Raw genomic sequence first — 21251 nt, forward strand, 5'->3', positions numbered from 1 at the left:
GTATCAGACACCAATCTATGAATTGTTAGGAATTGCTCTGAAAATGCTCCCTAAGACCTGAGATTTCATAGCTATAATATTTAGGAAACATGGGAGTAAGTGGCAGAAGATGAGTTCTCATAAATTTTTCAGTATCTCACAGATGAGGTTTTTGAAGAAATACTGAGAGCAGGAGAGAGTGACTGTATTGAGAATACCTCATTAGGCTCAACCCCATATAAATGTTGATTTTGTAGGTTAAAAATAGTCCTATGTCCGTAGTTTTATATGCTTTAACCTAATATTAAGATGCCAGTAAATGTGGACAAAAGAAACATCCTAACCTGTAGAAAGCATTAGTAAGAATTTATTTGAGCCAAAATTTTGAGGACATGTCCAGAAGCAAGGTCTCAATGGATGAAAAAATGCTCGAGAAAGAAGCAGTTTTATAGTTCTTTAAATACATTTAGAATGAAAGGAGAAAAAGTAAGGAAGGGTATGTGAAATCTACTGGTGGTAGATAAGGAGGTGGAGACAAAGCTGGGCAATCTCTAGGATTGAATAAAAAGGAAAATGGAGAGATACATCTTTTACACTGGTGGTCACAGGATAGTGAGCATTTAGCAATTACAGTGAATAGAGGTGGGATGTGGGCAACAAGATAACAAGAACTTTCGGTGTCTTTGTGCTCTGTTGCCAGGGGTCCGCTTTTGAAGGATCGGGAAATGAAAATTATTCTGACATTTCTAAGGTGTATTATCCCAGATGCACAATAGCAACAGGCAGGGTTCCCTTAAGGTAAAGATTAACCTTTTACTAAAGAAGCTGGAGGCCTGGGATATGACTACCCACCATGACTGGCCCGCTTAGGAGTTGGCATCCAGACCACCCTGTGTGGTTGCTTTCAATCACTGAGCTTGGCAGACCTGCCGTGTCGCTTCCCGAGCTGTCAGGTCTGTGCAGCCCTTTTCATTCACACCATCGTGTATTCCAGAGATCCTGTCCCCACATAAACCTGAGAGAACTCTAACTGGGAGCCCTTTAGAATGGCACATGAGAGGCTGGTAAATTCACAGGGACAGTGTCAAGTAATATAGTGGGCACATCTGGCCATCAAGAGCAATCACTCCTTGCCTGGCTGGTGTGGCTCAGTGATTGAGCGTTGACCCATGAACCAAGAGGTCACTGGTTCCATTCCTAGTCAGGGCTTGATCCTCAGTAGGGGGCATACGGAGGCAGACCAATGTTTCTCTCTCAGTGATGTTTCCATCTCTCTACCCCTCTCCTTTCCTCTCTCTCTAAAAATAAAAAATTATATATATATAAAAGCAATCACTTCTTACATTCTCTACCCCATTCAGTTCTTGTAACCACCCTATGACATGGTTCTCGGTGACTGACCTGGATAATTTTTCTTGAAAATTCCACATGAATCCTGGGATTTCAAATCTTTGCCAGAGGCCCTCACAAGCACAAATTGGTATTGCTTAATAATAGTCCACAGCTCCTATAACTTGGGTTTAATGCTTGTCATGAAAATTCAGTCACTTGGTTACAACAAAATAGACCGAGACTGCAACTCTCTAAAAAATCTAGCAAAATGTTATTCTGGGACTCATTTGGTTTAAGGCCATTAAGTTCTAAGACCAGTCAGTTATAAAAGTTTACTAGAATCCTAGTCTCTGGGACAACTTCCATAAATTGTTTAAAACCAATTTCAAGATGTCTCCCTTAAACATCCCATTAAAGAATGTGTCCAAGATGAACCCGCACTTGACAACAGTGACTCACGTAAGTCCCATGCTGCTTATTTTGTTTGTCTCGATAGGGATTCTCTGCCTTGTTTATGCTCCAGGAAACTCTCTTTCCTTTCCAAACTGCTTCTCCAAGGCTCCTTTGCCCCTTGGCTTCTGGCTGAGATGGGCCAAATGATGGGAGAGAAGTTGGGATGTGTCTATCCCTCCCCACTGCTTAGCTGTGGTTCTGATGGTGCCTGCAGCCTGCCCAGGCCACAGTCCAGTTCTCAAAGGCGCTGATAAGACTGACCCTCCCGTGTCCAGGCAGGCTTAGAGGCACTTTTGATGTCAAACTTTCCTAGTCCGTGGGGCTTCATCACCACCCATTACTCATTTCCTTCTGGATATCCAGTCCTAGTACTTCCTGGTGTGTGCCATACAACCTGTGGCAGTTACAAATTAAGCTAGTGAGTAAGCATGAAGTAAGTGCATTAGTCAATGTCTGGCATAAGTCATAGGCCCTCAGTAAATATCCCCTTTCTGCCCCCATGCTAATCCTAGAAGTTTCCAGAATGAGGCGAGGCTTAGTCTATTGCGGTGATCTCTACATAGGAGTCGGGAATTAGGATGAAAAACGGAAGAGAGAACACAGTCATATCTTCTCCTGGCAGAAAGCTCATCACTCTCGATTTGTAAATCTGGTGCAAACCTGGCGGGCTCCAGCTTTTTAAGCAAGGCTGTCTCTCTGCTTTCTCCATTGCGGCTCCTCTTCTATTTAAGGGAGGTGTGCTCTTGAACCAGTAGTTCTTCAGCTCTAGGGTCCAGCAGAATCACCTGGAGGGCTCACTAAGAGGGTAGGTTAGGGTAGGGTCTGAGAGAATTTATGCTTTGACAGGTTCCCAGGTCCGGTGCCCAGCGGGGAGGACCTCTGCTCCGGCCTCTTCAGCTCCCACACAGCAGTCCAAGCCAGGGCTTTTCCTCTGAACCCAGCACCTCCTATGTTGGTTAAAGGGGCATCATGTATTATCCTGTGAAAGACTAGGGGGGGGGGGGGGAATGCACTCTGATAGTCTAAGTAGCTGTAGATAAACCAGACCAAAAGTTTTCAATCAACTAAATGACAATTCATCAGTCCCAAGGCTTTTCTTCAAATTTATATTTTCACTAAAACTTTTCGCAGAATAACAGGAATGGCAGGAAGGCGACCTCACACCATGATTGAGAAATATGGGGCACACTGATTTAAAATTAAAAAGAAACCAGGAACTCTTTCAGATGACAGTGTTCAAATCTTTCCAATTTCATTGCCTTCTCCCCTGCCTGTCCCAAGCTTCTTGATGTTCCTGTGCTCCTAAAGCTACCATGTTTCAAGTCCTTTCCCCAGAATTTAGCATTATGTATAACAATGATAAAGCATCACACATTACTGACTTTAGTTCCACATGCGTTTGTCTTGACCTCAGATTGTTAACTCGCTGATATTCCAACTACGTCTGATTATTTCCTTTTAATCTTCCACAGCACATGCCTTACAGGAAGGGTGCAGTCAATAAATACTTTTTGCTTGTGTCCTTGGGTAAATCACCTAACCTTCTTAAGCCTCAGTTTCCCCTGCTGCAAATTCTAATAAAAATAGCACCTCCCACCCTAATTGGTTTGGCTCAGTGGATAGAGCATCAGACTGCGGACTCAAGGGTCCCAGGTTCCATTCAGGTCAAGGAAATGTACCTTGGTTGCAGGCTCATACCCAATAGGGAGTGTGCAGGAGGCAGCTGATCAATGTTTCTCTCTCATCGATGTTTCTAACTCTCTATCCCTCTCCCTTCCTCTCTGTAAAAAATCAATAGAATATATTTTTTTAAAAATAGCACCTCCCAGGGTTGCCTTGAAGATAAAAGAGGTGATGGAAGCAAGCACTTATTTCAAGGCCCGACATCAACTAAATGGTAGCTTTAACTCCATCCTTCAACACACACCTGCCCATAATTCCCCAATGCAAGCAGGGCTTTACTTTTTAGCCTTCTTTTGTCCCAAATGCCTAGGACGCCCTTCCACCTTGTCTCCTCCAGTCTTTGGGTCTAATCCTCATACTAAAGAGCCTGCAAGCTTAGCAGGTGGACTACAAAACCACCTGGGTTCAAAAATGCGGTCTGCCATTTACTCTCCGTGGGGCTTGGCTTACGTGAGCTAATCTCTGTGTCTCGGTTTCCTTATTTATAACATGGGAGCAATAATAGTATCTGTCTCATATAGTTGTCCGATTATTTAAAGAATTTTGAACAGTGCCTGGCACAAAGTAAACGCTAGGTAAGTGTTAGAGGCCGCTATTCGGTTAGCTGTCCGCCCTCTGTACAGGCCGTGAGCTCCTTGGGAGTGAGGAGCATCACGTGTCTGCGTCCGCAGTGCCTGGGACAAATCAGCGCTGCAACCAATCTGAACCAGAACAATGGGTTTCAACGTGAGGGCAGTGGGAGACGGGGAGGGAAAGTTTAGCTACCCCGAGGCCAGGCCGGAGGGCGGAGCGCTCAGGGTGAGGGGCGCGGCCTCCCTCCCCCGCGGGCGGCGAGCAGGTGGGAGTCGGGCCGGAGGGGGGGCGGAGGAAGGGGCGCGGTCGCTGCAGCGGGCGCCTTCGCTGCCCGGCGGGGAACCAGCTTCGGAGCAGCAGCGCGGGACGCACACCTGGCTCGCCGTTCTCCGCGCCCGGACCGCTTCCCGGGTGAGTCCAGCCTCCCCCGCGCGCAGCCACGCGCCTCGCCCGCCTCCCCGCGAGCGCCGTGCGGTCCCGGGCGGAGCTAACTTGGCCGCCAACCAACCCGGCAGCGCAGGTGCGGGATCCGCGGGGCTTTGGCGCGCACAGAGTCTAGATCCCACATTTCAGAATCGAGGACACTAGCCCAGGGGAGCAAACGTGCCGCGCTCTGGGAGGGCCACCCAGCTATGGCCACCCCGGGGTGCTAGCTGACACCCCGCAGTCCCAGGCCCTGCACCCTTCACTTTTCATCACAGCTAACCGAGTAGGGAGCCAGTTGATCATTTCAGCCTTCCCAGACCGGAAGGTCTTGGAGACGAAGAGCGAGAAGGGTCCTCGGGGTCCAGATGCCTGGGAAAGGGAGAGGCTGGCTCCAAGCTCTGTACTGAGTACTCGGAACCCCACCCATCCTTGTGAACATGTGTTTTACTTATTCTTTTTAGGAGGTAGAAAAGTGTGTTGAGATATTGGGCGTTGGGAGTCCGAGAAGTTTGCTTTTTCTTAAACAGGCTCATCATTTTCTTTTATTGCAACAGAATTCTATTCCCTGGATGTGAATCATTCTCCTGGCATTTGGCATCGGAGTCAGCAGGTGGGGGATATAGGCACCTGATTGCAAATGACCACACCTATGTAGAAAATTGTGGCTGAGAGGTTCTGGGTGGCTGGAGGCCCCTCTGGCTGGAGATAAGAAGTTGCACCACAAAAGCTAAATTCTTTCCAAGGATTTCTGATCACAGACAGCAAGACTTTGCCCTCATTTACAACTTTTTAAAACCAACATCATAAAAAATGTAACTTACTAAATCGTTCTTTCATAAAGATTTCACCACCAGCTTTCAGGAAGGCAGAGAACTTCAAACTGACAAGAAAGGAAACTTAAAGATGTAAAGGAAACCTGAATCTTGTTCCCAGAGCCATGAGGCTGTGTAGGGAAATCTGTTTAGAAACAGGGATGCAGGAGGAAGTAAAAGGAAATGATATCACTGCTCTAACCCTTTCAGAAGAGGCTGTTTAAAGTTCTATTTTTAGGCCTTTTGGCCTCCACTGTGGAGTAATTCTTTCTTTCTTAAAACATAAATCAGTAATAATTATTAATACTTTAGAAATGATACTGGATCAACATATATTGAGTATGAGCGTTGACCATGTATGGAACAGCCACTTGGGTAAGGCAGAAGCATGTGGTTAAGGTCATATCTTTGGAGAATGGCTGCTTAAATTCAGTCCCTATGTGACCGGACAACCAAGGGGTCTGGGCTGCCTGTCACTACTTGAGCCACTTAAGTGGAAACAGGGTTGAATCATACATGAGCGTTTATTCCAATACTGCCGGCAGCATGGGAGAGCAGCAGGTCATCCACAAAAATCTGCTCTGCCTCTCCCCATAAGCCAGCTGCTTATGTTGGGTAGAAGGACAAAGATTACATGAGAAAGTAAGAGTTACAGACATGTCAAGTAGGCATGGTATAATCATTATAGGTAATAAGTCATGCGGGCTTGGCAGGTGGCAGAGGTGGGTGCCTCCGGATGCCCTGGGACCAGATTGCAGGCAATAGGGGCTGGGGGTTGCAAGGGCAGGCGCCTCTGGGACTAGATTGGTTCAGCCAGGAGGTTGTAAGTCTTGCCATTATGATAGGCAGTTCTCGGGACAGGAGGATGGACTGCATCCGATGTTAGCTCCCAGGTCCCAGGCGTACAACTCTCAGCCAGGTTAGAATGTACTTTCTCTAATCTGAATGGAACCATCACGGTTAACAGAGTATGACTAATATTTCTTGTAACTTGGCTGGTCCCCAATATGCTATTTCTGCCCCTAATACCTACTTATTAGCTGTATGACTGGACTGTTATTTTACTTCTCTGTGCCCCACCTTCTTCATATGCATAGTGGAGATGTTACTAATGATACTTAGTGCCCTAGATTATTGTGAGGCTTATGTTAAATCATCCATTTATTCAATGGATATTTTTTATATTGCCTTGTATGCCCCAGGGAGCAAACATGAAAAAATGTCTAGCTTTACAAAATCAACCTTTTAGTGCCTTTCATATTACCTGGAGCATAGTAAGGACTCAAAAAGCTAGCTCATATGATGATGCATGTTACTTTATTCAATGCCAGCTACAGCCCTCCTCTCCCCTTTTTATAGATGAGGAAACTGAGGGTCAAATGAATTGTGTCTAGCTTTAAGAGGTAAAACCAAAACTAGTAATACTTTGTATCCACTATATAGAGGAATATATGTATACTAGAGGCCCGATGCACGAAATTCTTGCAAGAGTAGGCCTTCCTTCCCCCAGTTGCCGGCACCAGCTTTCCTCTGGCACCCGGGACCCGGGCTTCCCTTGCAGCCCTGCCTTTGTCCAGAAGGTTGTCCGGAAGGATGCCTGGTCTAATTAGCATATTACGCTTTTATTATTATAGATGGTGTTAGACCTTGTAACTAGAGAGCCGACCACCCTCTGCTACGGAGAGAGGGCCTGGAAAAATCAGGGCTAGATATTTGCAGGGACTAATGGTGTCATTTCCTGTCGAACTTTGTTCTGAGGCCATCATGGTATTTTTAGAGTATTTTGTTCCAAGGATGGGTGGGAGCAACTTGCATTTCTAAGTCAACCCTTGGAGCTAGGCCAGCATGTTTGAATAATGTTGACGTATGGGTTCCCAATTGAGGCTCCACGAAAGAGCTGCCCTTTTCACCCCTGCATCCGCCCAAGGACTGGACTGCCTCCCAAGGAGCAGGAAGGTCTGTTTATAACTGTAGGCTTGGAGCCTTGTGAAGTGTAAATGCACATTTCACAATCAAACACAAGGAATCAAATGGAAGCCAACTAAAATTTATGTTGATGGGGGACAATTTCCTGTGTTTTTGTTGTTCCCTAGATGGTAGTCTGTTTTGATTAAAAGAAGTCAGCAATCGAAGTAGTTCTGCTGGAATTTAAATGAGTCAAAAATTGGCTTTCTAGGAAACATATGTGTAAACCCCTTAAGTCTGAGATTTTTTTTCCTCTCTTTTTGAGACTTTTACTGGTCTAGCTCCACCTCTCGTAGAAAGTAGGCACTGAGTAAATGTTTGTTTAGCCAATGGGCTACTTGATGTTAAAGACACATCCTCTTCTTGAGAGGGTTTCTCTTGGAACATGGGTTCTGTTTTCTGGATTAAAGATTAAGAATTGGTAAATTTACTGTGTTTGGAATCCTAGGCTTATTCCATTTAGTAATTTTTTTTTCTTTTAATAGGTTAGTGTGATCTGAACTCAAGGCAAAAGTGGGATAGCATGGCATCTCTCTGGGTAAGTAAAAATCAAATCTTCCTAACACAATAACTTACCTGAGTCCAATCAAAATACAAAGAAAAATATTTTGAAAGTTGTTAAAAAGTTCATCTGAAAATTAACACGCCCAAAAAGCTCGTGGATGTCCCAAAATAATGATAATATATTGTACAGGTATGTAGTTAAAATAATTTATGATGACACTAAAGCAAAGAGGTCAATAACAGAGAATTTATTTAGTATATGATTTGGGAACTTATTATATGATAAAGATGATATTTCATAGCAGAGGAAAAGATGGCTTATTCAATAAATTATGCTAGGAAAACTTCTAGCCATTTAGGAAAAAAGTAAATCTGTATTTCGTCTCATTTCTTACATTGAAATAAATTTCAGATGGATAAAAGTACTGAAATGAAAGAGATGGGATATGAATAAAATCTATACTAATAAAAGGGTAATATGCTAATTAGACCAGTCATCTTCCAGACATCCTTCCGGACAAAGCCACCATGGCAGGGGCTGAGGCAGAGGCAGTTAGGGGCAATCAGGCTGGCAGGGGAGGGCAGTTAGGGGCAATCAGACAGGCAGGGGAGCAGTTAGGGGCATCAGGCCAGCAGGCAGAGGCGGTTAGGGGCAATCAGGCAGGCGAGCGATTAGGATCCAGCAGTCCCACATTGCTTTCATTGTTTTTCAGTGAAACATACATTATATTTTATAAGTAAGGGGCAGAGGAGGGTTAAAGAATAGCTTGTATGGAGAGGTGACCAGCCCTTACATGAGCAGTGTCAGGGGAAGGGATGCTGTTATATGGCCCCCAATATTACTTCCGTATCACTGGCCAAGAGGCTGACCTTCCCTCTTTCCAGGTCTGAAATCCCTGCTACTATTATGAATATCTAGTAATCAGATGGAAAAAAAAACCATTTCTCAAAAATGCTGGTATTACAAAAAAAAATCTCCCTCTAGCCCTTGTCCATTAGTAAACAGATGTGGAGTTAGTTGGTCAGACTCTCCGGCTGACACTGTCAAAGTCTTGGCACATTTCTGAACAGCTGGAGAGACCCAGGCAAGCGTGAGAGAGGGTACATTAATCTCCTGTTGCACCAGCCATTCATTACATCACGGTTCTACATGTTAGAAGCCCAAACTGGGTCTAAACGAAGCAGTTGGCAGGGCTGTGTTTCCTTCTGAAGACTTTGGGAAAAATCCGCCTCTGAACTCATTTAGGTTGTTGGCCACATTTAGTTCCTTGCAGTTGAGGTCCCTTGTTTTCTTGCTGGCTGTCATCAGGGGCTGTCCTATCCCCTAGAGCAGCAGTTCTCAACCTGTGGGTCGCCTTTCACAGGGGTCGCCTAAGACCATCAAAAAACACATATATAATTACATATTGTTTTTGTGATTAATCACTATGCTTTAATTATGTTCAATTTGTAACAATGAAAATACATCCTGCATATCAGATATTTACATAACAATTCATAACAGTAGCAAAATTACAGTTATAAAGTAGCAACGAAAATAATTTTATGGTTGGGGGTCACCATAGCATGAGGAACTGTATTAAAGGGTTGCAGCATTAGGAAGGTTGAGAACCACTGCCCTAGAGGCTTCTGCCAGGCCTCCTACATGGCCGCTGTAGCTCAGAACAGCAACTGTGCATCAGTCCTCCTGCATGCAATCTGTTGGTCTTCCCTCTGGGGCATCTCTCTTCTATCTTCCCTTTCTCCCTCCAGCTGGAGGCAGTTCTCTGCTTTTAAAGCTCAGGTGCCTAATTGGGCTCACCCAGATAATCCAGGATAATGTCCTGAGGTTGAGGTCTGGAACCTTCATCACATTGGCAAAGTCCTTTTGTCCTGCAACAACACATTCACAGGGCCCAGGGATTATGGGGTGGACATTTTAGAAGGGAGCTATTATTCTGCCTACCATCAGGCGCTAGGAGTGTGGTGGCCTCAGGGAGTGATCACATTCCTCTTTGGGCAACAGAAAGGAAAGGACAGAGCAGACCACAAAGGGAAGCTCTGGGTGAGAGAGAGGAGCCCCTTCAGTGCAGAAGGAGGCCCTGGCCCCTGCTGCTCCTTCCTTTCTCTCCTGTCGCCTTCCTCTTCTCAAATTAGAGAACTCCCATCTATGAGAGAGATCTCCGAGGACTAATATTAGAAACAACTCAGAACTACTGTAGAAACAGTATGGCTGTTCCTTAAAAAAATTAAGAATAGAACGACCATATGATCCAGAGGTTCCATTTCTGGATAAATATCCAAAAGAACTAAAAACAGGGTCTCAAAGAGATACCTGCACTCCCATGTTCATAACAGCATTATTCACAAGAGCCAAAGGTGGAAGCAACCCAAATGTCCATGGACAGACAAATGGACAAACAAAATTTGGTATATATATATATATATATTATATATATATATATACACAATGAAATATTATTCAGTTTCAAAAAGGAGGGAAATTCTGACACATGCTACAACACAGATGAACCTTGAGGACATTATCCTAAGTGAAATAAGCCAGTAATAGCCAAAACCGGTTTGGCTCAGTGGATAGAGCGTCGGCCTGCGGACTGAAAGGTCCCAGGTTCGATTCCGGTCAAGGGCATGTACCTGGGTTGCGGGCACATCCCCAGTAGGACATGTGCAGGAGGCAGCTGATCGATGTTTCTCTCTCATCGATGTTTCTAACTCTCTATCTCTCTCCCTTCCTCTCTGTAAAAAATCAATAAAATATATTTTAAAAAAAGAAAGAAAGAAATAAGCCAGTAATAAAAAGATAAAATACTATATGGTTCCATTTATATAAGGTATCCAAAGTAGTCAAATGTGTAGAGATAGGATAGAATTGTGGTTGCTAGGGGTTGGGAGGGAAAAAAGAGGAGTCATTGTCCTATGAGTACAGTTTCTGGTCCCACACACTGAGCAGTTTCACCTCTACTGAAATGTGCACTTCAAAAGGGTTAATGTGGTCAACTTTATGTTGTTGTTTTTACCACAGAAAAAAACACAACCTTCTGATTCGTGTACATACTCTTATCACTAAGTTACATCTGTTCTCTTGTTCCCTCTTATACACAAAAGCACATAAACACACAAACACAAATGAGCAATCCAGTCAGTGTGTTTCTACAAACCGTAGAAGGGTTTGGCCTACCAGTGTATGGTGAGCTCACTGGCATAATCTGATCAAGAGAGAAGACTTCAGGTGCAATTTCAGTCTTTACGGTTGAAGGTGAAAGAATGGTTGGTTTGCGAGGCCTGGATATTCCCGCTAGGGGTGTTGCAACCTCCCATTGTTTCCGATGAGTAAACAGTCTATGCTGCAGTACTGTTTCCTGTTTGGAAATGGTCACGCACTCTGTTCAGGCTTGTGTTCTACTACTTAACTCTGATGAGAGGACTTGATGGCTTAGTAGTTTATACTCTTTGATTCCTTGTCCCGTGGTCCCTTGTCATATATATATTGCCTTTAGGTTCATAGCAAGCACTCAGGCAACCCACAATTAAAATGTCTTGGAACATGACTTTTTTTATTAAGATACCTAGTGGTATTTTTTTTTTTACATGCACCTTCTACAATGCCGGCTTTCTCATGCAAATAGTCTGAGCTCCTTCCTCCTTGGTCAATTCCTAACTTACTTTTGCAGAATAATGAATGTAATTACTCTTTGTTTGAAACCTCACATTAGTATTTTTATTATGGAACTAAAATAGTTCCAAATTAACTCATAATCATTGTAATCATCATGAACCTTTATAACATCCTAACTTGTGATAGATTCTTCCTTCCCCATTTCAGACTCTAATTTGCAAAATGAGGACGGAGAACACGGAGACTCTAGACCCAAGGGGTAAAAGCAGTTTCACACAAAAATAACTTCCCATAAATATGATGCCTACTAACTTCGTTTTGAAAGAGTACATCTAAAGGGTAGTTAAACAATTAAAGCAGCAAGTACCCGGTGTAATGAGCTCTGAGAGCAGGATGAAGACAGTAAAGCTGCAGTCCCAGTTCTCCTTTTCATAACTGTCTAATTGGTTAAAAGGCAGACTCTTGAATATAAAGTTGAGCAAAATACCTAGTCTCTCACTGTCAGTCTCCTCATCTGTAAATGAGTGTACTAATAGTACCTACATTATCTGGTGTTTGTAAGCATTAAATCAGTGTTGGAAAATGTATTAACAGTGCCTGGCATGTAGTGAGCACTCAGTAAATATTATAATCATTATCATTTCAACATATTAATTTTTTTCTAAAAACGTAACCCTTGCTAATTAATATCCTTGCAACTGTATTAGGAAAGGAGAGTCTGCCTGTTTCCTGGGCCTGAATTTTTTCCAAATCAACAGTATTCCTCCCTCCTTATTGGAATGCTTTCTCTGAGCTACCTGAAACAGATGGATTTTCCCCAGGAGAATCTTTCTGACCACTCCTGTTTTCAATATTTTCATATATATATTTATATATATATATATATATATATATATATATATATATATATATATTTAAGACTTCTTTTTTTAGAGCAATTTTAGGTTCGCAACAAAATTGGGAGGAAGGTACAGAGATTTCCCATATCTCCCCAGCCCCACACATGCACAGCCTCCCCCAATATCAATATTGCCCACCAGAGTGGTACATTTCTTATAATTGATGAACCTGCATTAACACATCATTCTCACCCACAGTCCATAGTTCAGTTCACTGCTGGTGTTGTATAGCTAAGACATATAGTGCCCCGTTCCCGCTGCAGGTGGGTGTGCTGCAGCACGATTCTCACATTTCCAGGATCACTGTCAGCCTCCACGGGTTTAAAGGCTCAGCCCTCACTTCAGACATCAGCTACAGGTCTTAGAGCCACCTGCATTTCTGACCAATTAGCTATAAATGTGGGGCTCTCCAAGACCCCCTCAGGTGGGGTAATTCTCTAGAACAACTTACAGAGCTCACTGAAAGTGCTATCCTCACAGTTACAGTTTTATTACAAAGGCTACACACAGAGTGAGGCCTGGAAGGGCCCTGGATTCGAGCTCTGTGCCCCCTCCCCATGGAGTCCCGGTGTGAACCCTCCTGCACACCAGTGTGCTCACAGCTAGGAAGCTCCTGCAGGCCTCAGTGTCCAGGGTTTTCACCGGGGTTTCATGACAAGTGTGATTGAACTCAATCGCCAAGTGCCATCCCTCTAATTAAGCCTTGACCAGTCTTTTTAGTGGCCAGCCTGGATGCTAAAGCTATTTAGGGCCCCACAGTGAGTCACCTCATTAGCATAATGAAGACATTTTTATCACTCAGGAATCTCCAGGGGTTTCTGAACCTCTGTACCTGGAACCCAGGACAAGACCAGATGTGTTCTTCATTATACCGCATGTATATAACACACATCAGGGTCTACAGTTTCCAAAACATCATATTTCTTTATGGATTTTACTAAAAGCATATCAACATGGGCACTGGTTATCTTATGCTGATCAGAAGCTCTGACTGGAAGTTATATCTTTCATAGTAAGTAACAGGAAAATGAGTTAATGTTTTGTAATAAATGCAGACAGAGCGGCAGGCAGAATCATTCAAAGCATGGGGTCCATGGAGAAGAAATAACAAAAGAGATTCCTGATGGTGAAAAAGTTGAGGAAGGTGTATCTAAAGCAGAAGGAAAAGCTGACCCAGGATAATGTATTCCTGGTGGGCATTAGAGAGCACAGCTTCCCTCCCCCACCTAACCCTTTCTTTCCCGGGAATAAGATCGGTACCGTTTGACACCTGAGGACGCATGTTCCCATAGCTGCTGTGTAACCCAGAAGAATGACACCAGTGGTATGGCTCCCAGGACAGAAGCAATGCCCTCATATGAGAGAGGATTGTGGGAAGGTAATGCCTTTCAAACTTTGACCCATGGATGACACCAGCCGGGGCATTTGGCTGCTGTTGGTCCTGGGTACAAGGAGCCTGTGAGAGCCTTGTCCAGTTTCACATTTCTTGCTTTGGTGGGGGCATCCCTTTAGACCTTAATTTCCTGGTGTATTTGCTCTTCCTGACCATGCAGATTTAATACGTGTGGAGAGAACACCTGTGTGACACCCATGTGGACGCACTGCATTTCTCCTCTGGCCTCCTTCCTGTCTCCACATCTCAGGGCTGGAACATCTGACTTTCTGTTTTAATTGAAATAGACTTTTTGCATCTCAAGCAGAGCAGTGTGTACCAGCGATTTTCTGGCGTGCGTCAAGAATTTTTAAAACATGCAGTGCCTGACCACTTAGTCGAGGGCACTGACCTCTTTCCACATAAAAATTGTCACATAAAAAAATGACAACAGCCAACACAATAGCCGTCTGGTGTGAATGAAACAAATGTATATCTATATTTTTGTCAGATTATATTTTTTTTTGGTATGCTGCAGAATTTTAGTAATTAGTTTATGTGTGACATGAAATAAAAAACGTTGAAAATCGCTGGTATATACTCATGAAGTATTCTTCAACAAAATCGCGACTTCCTGTCTGGTGTGTTTTAAACCGTGTTCCCTGAAGCTTCTTTAGATAAATATTGGCACTCAGACAGTTACACAAATGGCTCTCTGCAGGAAGTTAATGAAAAACAGGTTAGACCTGGATTTCGAATCAAAACATGAGAGCTTTGTTTCAGGACAAAGCCTGGAGAGAATCCCATGTAAGCTCAGTGAGAGGAGAGAGGCTTCCTGGAAATGAATGGAATTCACGTTAAAGAACTGTTCTTTGCCACTCTCTGAACCAAGCTCAACCACCAAGGAGGGAGGGTCTGTCTTTCATATCTATCTATATATATAAAAAGCCAGCAACTGGAATGCTGGAGCTTCTGGTCGCTATGACGCCCACTGTGGCTGGCCAACCGCCCGATCAGGGGCAGGCCAGCCGGCCGGCCAACCTCCTGTGGCCCCTCCCCCTGGCTGGCCCCATCCCTGGTGGGCCCTATTGGGGTGGGCCAGCTGGACACCACCTGTGCACGAATTCATGCACCGGGCTTCTAGTTTAATCACAATAAGAAGTATAATTTGCCAATCTAATGAGTAGCCTTTGAAGAGCCCGGTAAATCAAAGGCAAAGAGGAAAAGAAAAGGTTTTACAATGAGGACAAGGAATATGAAAGGGAAAAGGTGTGATTTGATTCTCTTGAAAGTCTATTTATTGGTAGATGCAAAGGAGTTAGAAAAATATTTTAGAGTCCTGAACAATAAGAGTAATACAGAAGTCTCATATGAATTAAAAGAATAAGTTAAAATGTTACCATCATAACTAGCTAGTTAATTTTAATAATAGGAAAGGAGCAAAGGGGAGGCCAGACATAAGCATGCTCATCAGGGTAGCTTCACCAGGAAGCTGCATCTTCACGCTCCCCAGGAAACCACCAGTCCATTCCCTGCAAATCACTGGGGAAAGGGATCCAAAAAAGGGAGAAATGGACGCATGTGCAGTGGAGTCAGGGTGACGTCGGGAAGGTGCTTGCTTGTCAGTCTAACCTGGCAACAAAGATCCTTGGCGAGGAGGTGGACCTCAGTGCAAATCCATGAAAATGCGGGAATACATAATCCCCAGGCAAAGAAATTCTCTCGCTCTTGTCCCTCTGGCTTTGCTCCTGCTTCCTGTACTCACCCATGCTCCTTCCGTAGCCTTGTGGCCCATGGCCATGCGGACCCCACACACAATGGACTGCAGCTGGGAACACCGACTAAGCTAGCCAGGTGCTAGACTGGACTGTGCAAATGTGGAGCGGAGGCTCTGGGCAGTGGCTTTGATCCTAGCTCTGCTGAAGACAAGACTTTGTCCATGGCGGGACAGAGGGAGATGGGACTTTGAAATCTCAGGGGTTTAATTCCACAGAAATAAAGCTTCCCATGATACCTCATCCCCCCTTGGGGTCTTCGGGAAATTCTTTTCCCTGTGGCACCCCAAGAAGCCCACTTCCATCAGCAACAGGTGGGGACACAAAGAGCACCCGACAACAAAAAGAACAAAAATTCTTAAAGTCTGCTCCTTCCTCTCTTATCGTATCTTTGCTCCTTTCACTTTCAACTCTCTGTGTTTAATGCAGTGATGGTGAACCTTTTGAGCTCAGGGTGTCAGCATTTTGAAAAACCCTAACTTAACTCTGGTGCCGTGTCACATATAGAAATTTTTTTGATATTTGCAACCATAGTAAAACAAAGACTTATATTTTTGATATTTATTTTATGTATTTAAATGCCATTTAACAAAGAAAAATCAACCAAAAAAATGAGTTTGTGTGTCACCTCTGACACGCGTGTCATAGGTTCGCCATCACTGGTTTAATGAAATACCTCCCCTAGGTTCTGGGGGCATGTTGACCTGGGAGTGGTGACAGGACTGAGAAAAGGCAGAGGATGCATTTGTTAGATGTTTGACATGCCACGTGCAGCTTTGAAAAGTCTGTATAGTGTTTGAGAATTATCAAAGAAAGCAAAATCCAGAATAAGAAAGCACTTTTATTCACTTATTCATTTAACAGATATCCATTAAACATCTTCTATGTGCCAGCTGCTGTTTTAGGCTCTGGGCATACAGCAGAGAAAGAGAAATAAAATTTAAAAAGCATAGAGCTTGCATGCCCCTGATTTTATTATGGAAGACAAATAATAAAGAGGTAAATGTGTAATATATAAAGTCCGTTTTAAGCACTCTGGAGAAAAGCAGAAGTAGATTATGAGAGTGATGGGGGTGTTTTTTTCTGCTCAGGTATGTGTTCAAAACAGAAGTCTGGACTGGAGATATAAATGTGGGGGACATCCGCAGACAAAAGGGATAGGGGTGGAAATAACCCATAGCAGGATCAGAGGGAAAGAAAAGAAAAAGAGACTTTTCATTTTAGAAGAACCGATTTTATAAAGGTCAGGCAAAGGGGAGAATAAATGGAAGCTGGGGTGGTAGAAAACCCTCGGAAAGAGGCCCGGGCGCCAAAGAAAGACCGAGGTCCAGCTGGTTCAGCATGAGTGACACATGCTTCAGAGGGGCTGGGGATTCTTATTATAATCTGGGCTTCATGGAAAACACAACACCAGTTGCTTGTTTGTCCCTGTCTTCCCAACCCAATCACAGGTATCTATCTGCTTCGGCCCAGCATTCGCCTCTGCTGTTACCTTCCAACCCTCCTGCTCTGGTGAAATCAGAAAAGGAGAGTGGGCAGGTGTGGATATTTTCCCCTTTGAGTGAGTGCCAGGTGAAATGCAAACATCTCCTCAGGCCTCTCGGGCACATTGCCAACATAACGAAGCTGTGGTGTCAGCCTCGCTTCTCTCAGGATTCCTGAGGCTGCCAGTCTCTGCTTCCCAGGACCCGCCTCTCTTTGCTGCTTTGGGAGGAGAGCGTGCCTGCAGTGGGTGGCGACGGGGAGCCCTCTGTTAGCTGTGGCCCCTGCCAGCCTATCTTTGAAAATAAGGCCCCTGGTGTTTGCCCTGCAGGACCTTCTGGTTACCAGTCCTTTTCTCTGACCTCTGACCTGCTGTATTCGTTTCTTGGGGCTTTCGTAACAAAGTGCCACGAATGGGATGGGTTTTAATGTATTGTCTCAGGTTCTGGAGGCTAAAAGTGAAATCATGATGTTGGTAGGGCCATGCTCCCTCTGAAACCTGTAGGGGAGTCCTTCATCGACTCTTCCTGGCTTCTGGTTTGCAGGCAATCTTGGTGTTCCTGGTACAACTCCAGTCTATGCCTTCATTCCCTCATCATCACATCACATTCTCCCTGTCTCTATCTGTCTTCACATGGCTATCTTCTTAGGACGCCTTATACTAGTTTAGGGGCACACCCTACTCCAGTAGAACCTCCTCTTAACTAATCACATCAGCAATGACCTGATATCCAGATAGGCCCACATTCTGAGTGCTGTCAGTCAGGCCTTCAACAGTATCTTTTTGGGAGGCACGCAATGCAGCCCATCACACCTGCCTCACGTGCCCATGTTTCATTTCAGGGCCTCTCATAACTTTCCTTGGTTTTGAAAATCACCTTTTACTTGAAAAATCGGAAGAGAAGGCTTACATTTTCTGATTGTTCAGAATCCAAGTTGTGATTGTTTTTTTAGTCTACTCCATTTTTCCTTTCATCACAAACCTCCGTGACAGACTGCCTTGACCCTGAGCAGAGAATGATCATTCCTCCCTGGCTCCTCGAGCGTTCCTGGGTCCTGGAGTTTTCTGTGAGGCATTGGTTTGAAGCTTAGCTTTTGGGTATGACCTGCGCAGGCTCTATGAAGAGAGGAGTGGCTCGGCTGCGCCTCAACTTCGAAACGTACCTGTAGCAACCGCTCTTCTTGCTCTGGAGCATTTGGCTGTAAACATGTTCCTTGGCAACAGAATGGGCACCTTGTGATTTTCTCTTTCACTCATTCTTCTAAATGTTAACGTCTAACTTCTTGCAAACCCAGTGCACTTTGCATGAAGAAACAGGTCCAATTGCCTTTCATGAGACAAGAACAGACTGGCCTCTCCTAGGGGTTGTAACAGACAAATCCCAGGCCCAGCTTGGCCACATCAATGGCTTCAACGCCTCATGTCTGACCCCCAAAGGACAGTTTTAGAAGATCAGGGAAAATTATATTGACATGAAGAAGGTGGCTCAAATAAGATGCAGCCTAGCCCAGTAATTAGCAGCATAGATTAAAGAGACTGATCACTTGCTGGCTGTGAACTTGGGCAAGTTCCTTAAGCATCAGTTTCATTCTCCTCTGTGAAGAGACGTTATTATATCTGCCTTTTAAGTTTGTTGTGAGGATTGAATGGAGCTCATGCTGGACACATGGTTAGCACAGTACTTGGCTCATAGTAGGTAGCAGCAATTCTTATTGATGTAAAGAGCTCTGGTGATTCCCCTTTATTTACACATTGCTTGCTTTACTTTCTTTTCCAGCTGGTTTCAGGTTCATTTTTCCTTTTGGGGCATCTGAAAGTCAAGTTTGAGAAAAGGAAAGCAACTATGTTTAAAGGATGTGGATGGAAATCTGATTAAACATGAGGTTTCTTTTTTTAAAAAAGAAAGACTTTCACAAGTTTTCATGCAATGTCCTACTAGAGCACTGACACTTTGTTTGGGTAGTAGAATTAGTGGAAATAAACTAAGTCAGATATTGGTTAGTAATTTAACTGTCAGGGAATTAAGCCTGCAATGAAGCAGGCAAGGCAGATCGTTTTGTTTGGCTGCAAAGTCGCCAACATTCCTGAAACAATGAGCTCATCGTCAAATTCTTCCACACCATAAAAAAATCTAGAACTTGTTTGCTCACTTTTGCTTTGGTTTCCTGGGTAGCCAAGACTAAATAGAGCAGTGGTTTTTAAACTATAGAATCCATTAGAATCATCTGTAGGGCTTTGTAAAAAACAAAAAACACAAATCCTGAGTCTTAGCCCCAGAACTGTTCATTTCTAAGAAACCTCATGTTTAATCAGATTTCCAACCACTCTGTAGACTCCTGTGAGGCACTGTGATGTGGTGTAGAGCACAAGGAGGTGGGTTCAAATTCAGAGGGCTGTCCTTAATAGCAGATTGAATGTCTTCCATTTTGAAATGGAAATAATAAAATCCCCTTGTTAAGACCATTGTAAGAGTTAAATAAGTTGTCCATAAATCACTTTGTTCACTGCCTGGCATGTATTAGTTTAAAAGATTCTAGTTCTTTTACTGTGAGATTTTTTCCATAATTCATGTAAATATTTCTGAATGTTCTGGGCAACCAAGTCCATCAGATAAACAATTCTGCTATTTAAATAACTGAAGCAGTTTGAAATCACTAAGATTCTACTTCAGAATGCCTGTGGCATTTTCTTCAGTCTGGAGTATGTGTGTGGTGTTGTTTAGGTTTTTGTTTTGTTTTTTTCTTTTACTTAAATGAGTGGTTCCTTCCCACTTAATTCTTACTGAGTATCAAGTTGCATAACAGATGGGGAATTTCTCTCCTCTAATTGTGCACATTGGAATTTCAGCATGCTTTGATGCGGAGGTGGTACAGGGCAGTGGAAAGGTCATGGCTGGAAACCCTGAGTTTTCATAATTCATGAAATAATTAGAATCGGACTCTCATTTTGTCTGTTTGTATTCAGAAACAACCGTGTTTATCTGCGTGGCCCAGAATCTCCTGAGGAGCTTCTTGAATGTGTGATGTCTACCTTAACACCTCATTTCTAAGGAATAGGATTCAGTGTGTCTAAGAGAGGGCCTGGTTGGATGCATTTTAAAGAATCACTCCGCGTGATTCAGAGGCCAGATTTCAAGAAAGGCTAGGAATGGGCTGTAATGGTCATGACCGCATTCAAATTCAGGTGCTGCTGCTTAACTAGTTGTGTGGACTTGAGCAAATTCTCCACCTTCTTAAATCGTGGTGTCTTGTATGTGAAATGCACCACTTTTACGCATTCATCAGGACTGTGATGCCGGTTATAGTTAATGTATATAAAGTGCCTTGTACAGTGCTGGGCATGAGGCACCCAAATGCTGCAATATGGTGGTGGTTCTTCTAAAATGCCACACATGGAAGGTGGGCACATAGATAAATACAAAGTTCACAGGAGGATAGAATTGAAATGAAGCCATTTGGCTCTGGGAATCCATAATATATTTAAGCCCCAGAGAAAGAGAATTCTTCCATGATTATGTTGACATGACTGGCTTCTTACAGTGCCTTTAGATCAGGCACATTCACATCTAGTTTCTGATTCGTTAGAATTACTTTTTTAGAATCAAAACTCTTTATTTTGGATACTGTAAGGTTAAGTGATATTTGTATTGAAACAAATTATTCAACCTAATATATTAAGTTACTATCAATTTTTACTGTGCCAGAATATTAATTTTTCCATCACTTTAATGTGACAAGATAATGTCTTTTCATTAAATATTAAACACTTCAGGAGTGCCTAGATAATGACATACTAATACAGAGTAACAGCTACTATTTTTCATTAACAGGATAGGAAAATCAGTTTAGGAAAAAACATTATTACTGTAAAGATAGGTTTTTATTCAAAAAGTTAGAAAATACCATCTAAGAGCATGTTCACTTGGATTTTTCTCAATGTCTTAATGGCTCTTCTACCATCTCTTAAGCAGTTTTAAGGTATTTTATTCTTTCTACAGGGTGGTCTTTCCCAGCTTACTGACATGGTTCTAATTTGTGTTTAAAATTGGTATCATGGCAGTTTTCATTTCCATGCTATTCCTGAAGATCTATGTCAGTGGAACTTTCTGAAGAGAATTTATCACCCATGATTGCATATCCATTAAACAAAGCTTAACAACAGGCAGTCCTAATGGGGTTTTCATTTATGGATCTTTAGTGCAGCATTCCCCAGACAATGGTCAATATTAATTAAAACAATTGAAGTCTGCAAACCTCAATTACTTCTGTGTGAGATGCAGTGGAAGGCTTTGAATTATCAAAGAAGATGTAGGAAATTTCCACTTTTTCTTTGCTGTGATGCTGATGCCACTTTAAAACAAATATTAATCAGAGTTCCAG

At 43.3% G+C, this 21251-nt stretch overlaps 1 protein-coding gene across 6 annotated transcripts in view; it reads left to right on the plus strand.

The window, feature by feature from the left end:
• The first annotated feature begins 4304 nt into the window (after window positions 1–4304).
• Window positions 4305–21251, plus strand: part of ANXA3 (annexin A3) — a 48890-nt gene continuing 31943 nt past the window's right edge. For 5 of the 6 annotated variants that reach the window (XM_023750320.1, XM_006084520.3, XM_023750322.1 and 2 more), the window contains exons 1-2: window positions 4305–4431; window positions 7710–7761. In XM_023750320.1, coding sequence (XP_023606088.1) covers window positions 7747–7761 — 15 coding nt within the window. In that variant the 5' untranslated portion in view covers window positions 4305–4431; window positions 7710–7746. Of the gene's footprint in view, window positions 4432–5000; window positions 5057–7708; window positions 7762–21251 lie in introns of all 6 variants that reach the window. The other variant, XM_014451973.2, reaches the window with a different exon arrangement.

Source organism: Myotis lucifugus, unplaced genomic scaffold (assembly GCF_000147115.1).
Source record: "Myotis lucifugus unplaced genomic scaffold, Myoluc2.0 scaffold_12, whole genome shotgun sequence".
NCBI lineage: Eukaryota > Metazoa > Chordata > Mammalia > Chiroptera > Vespertilionidae > Myotis > Myotis lucifugus.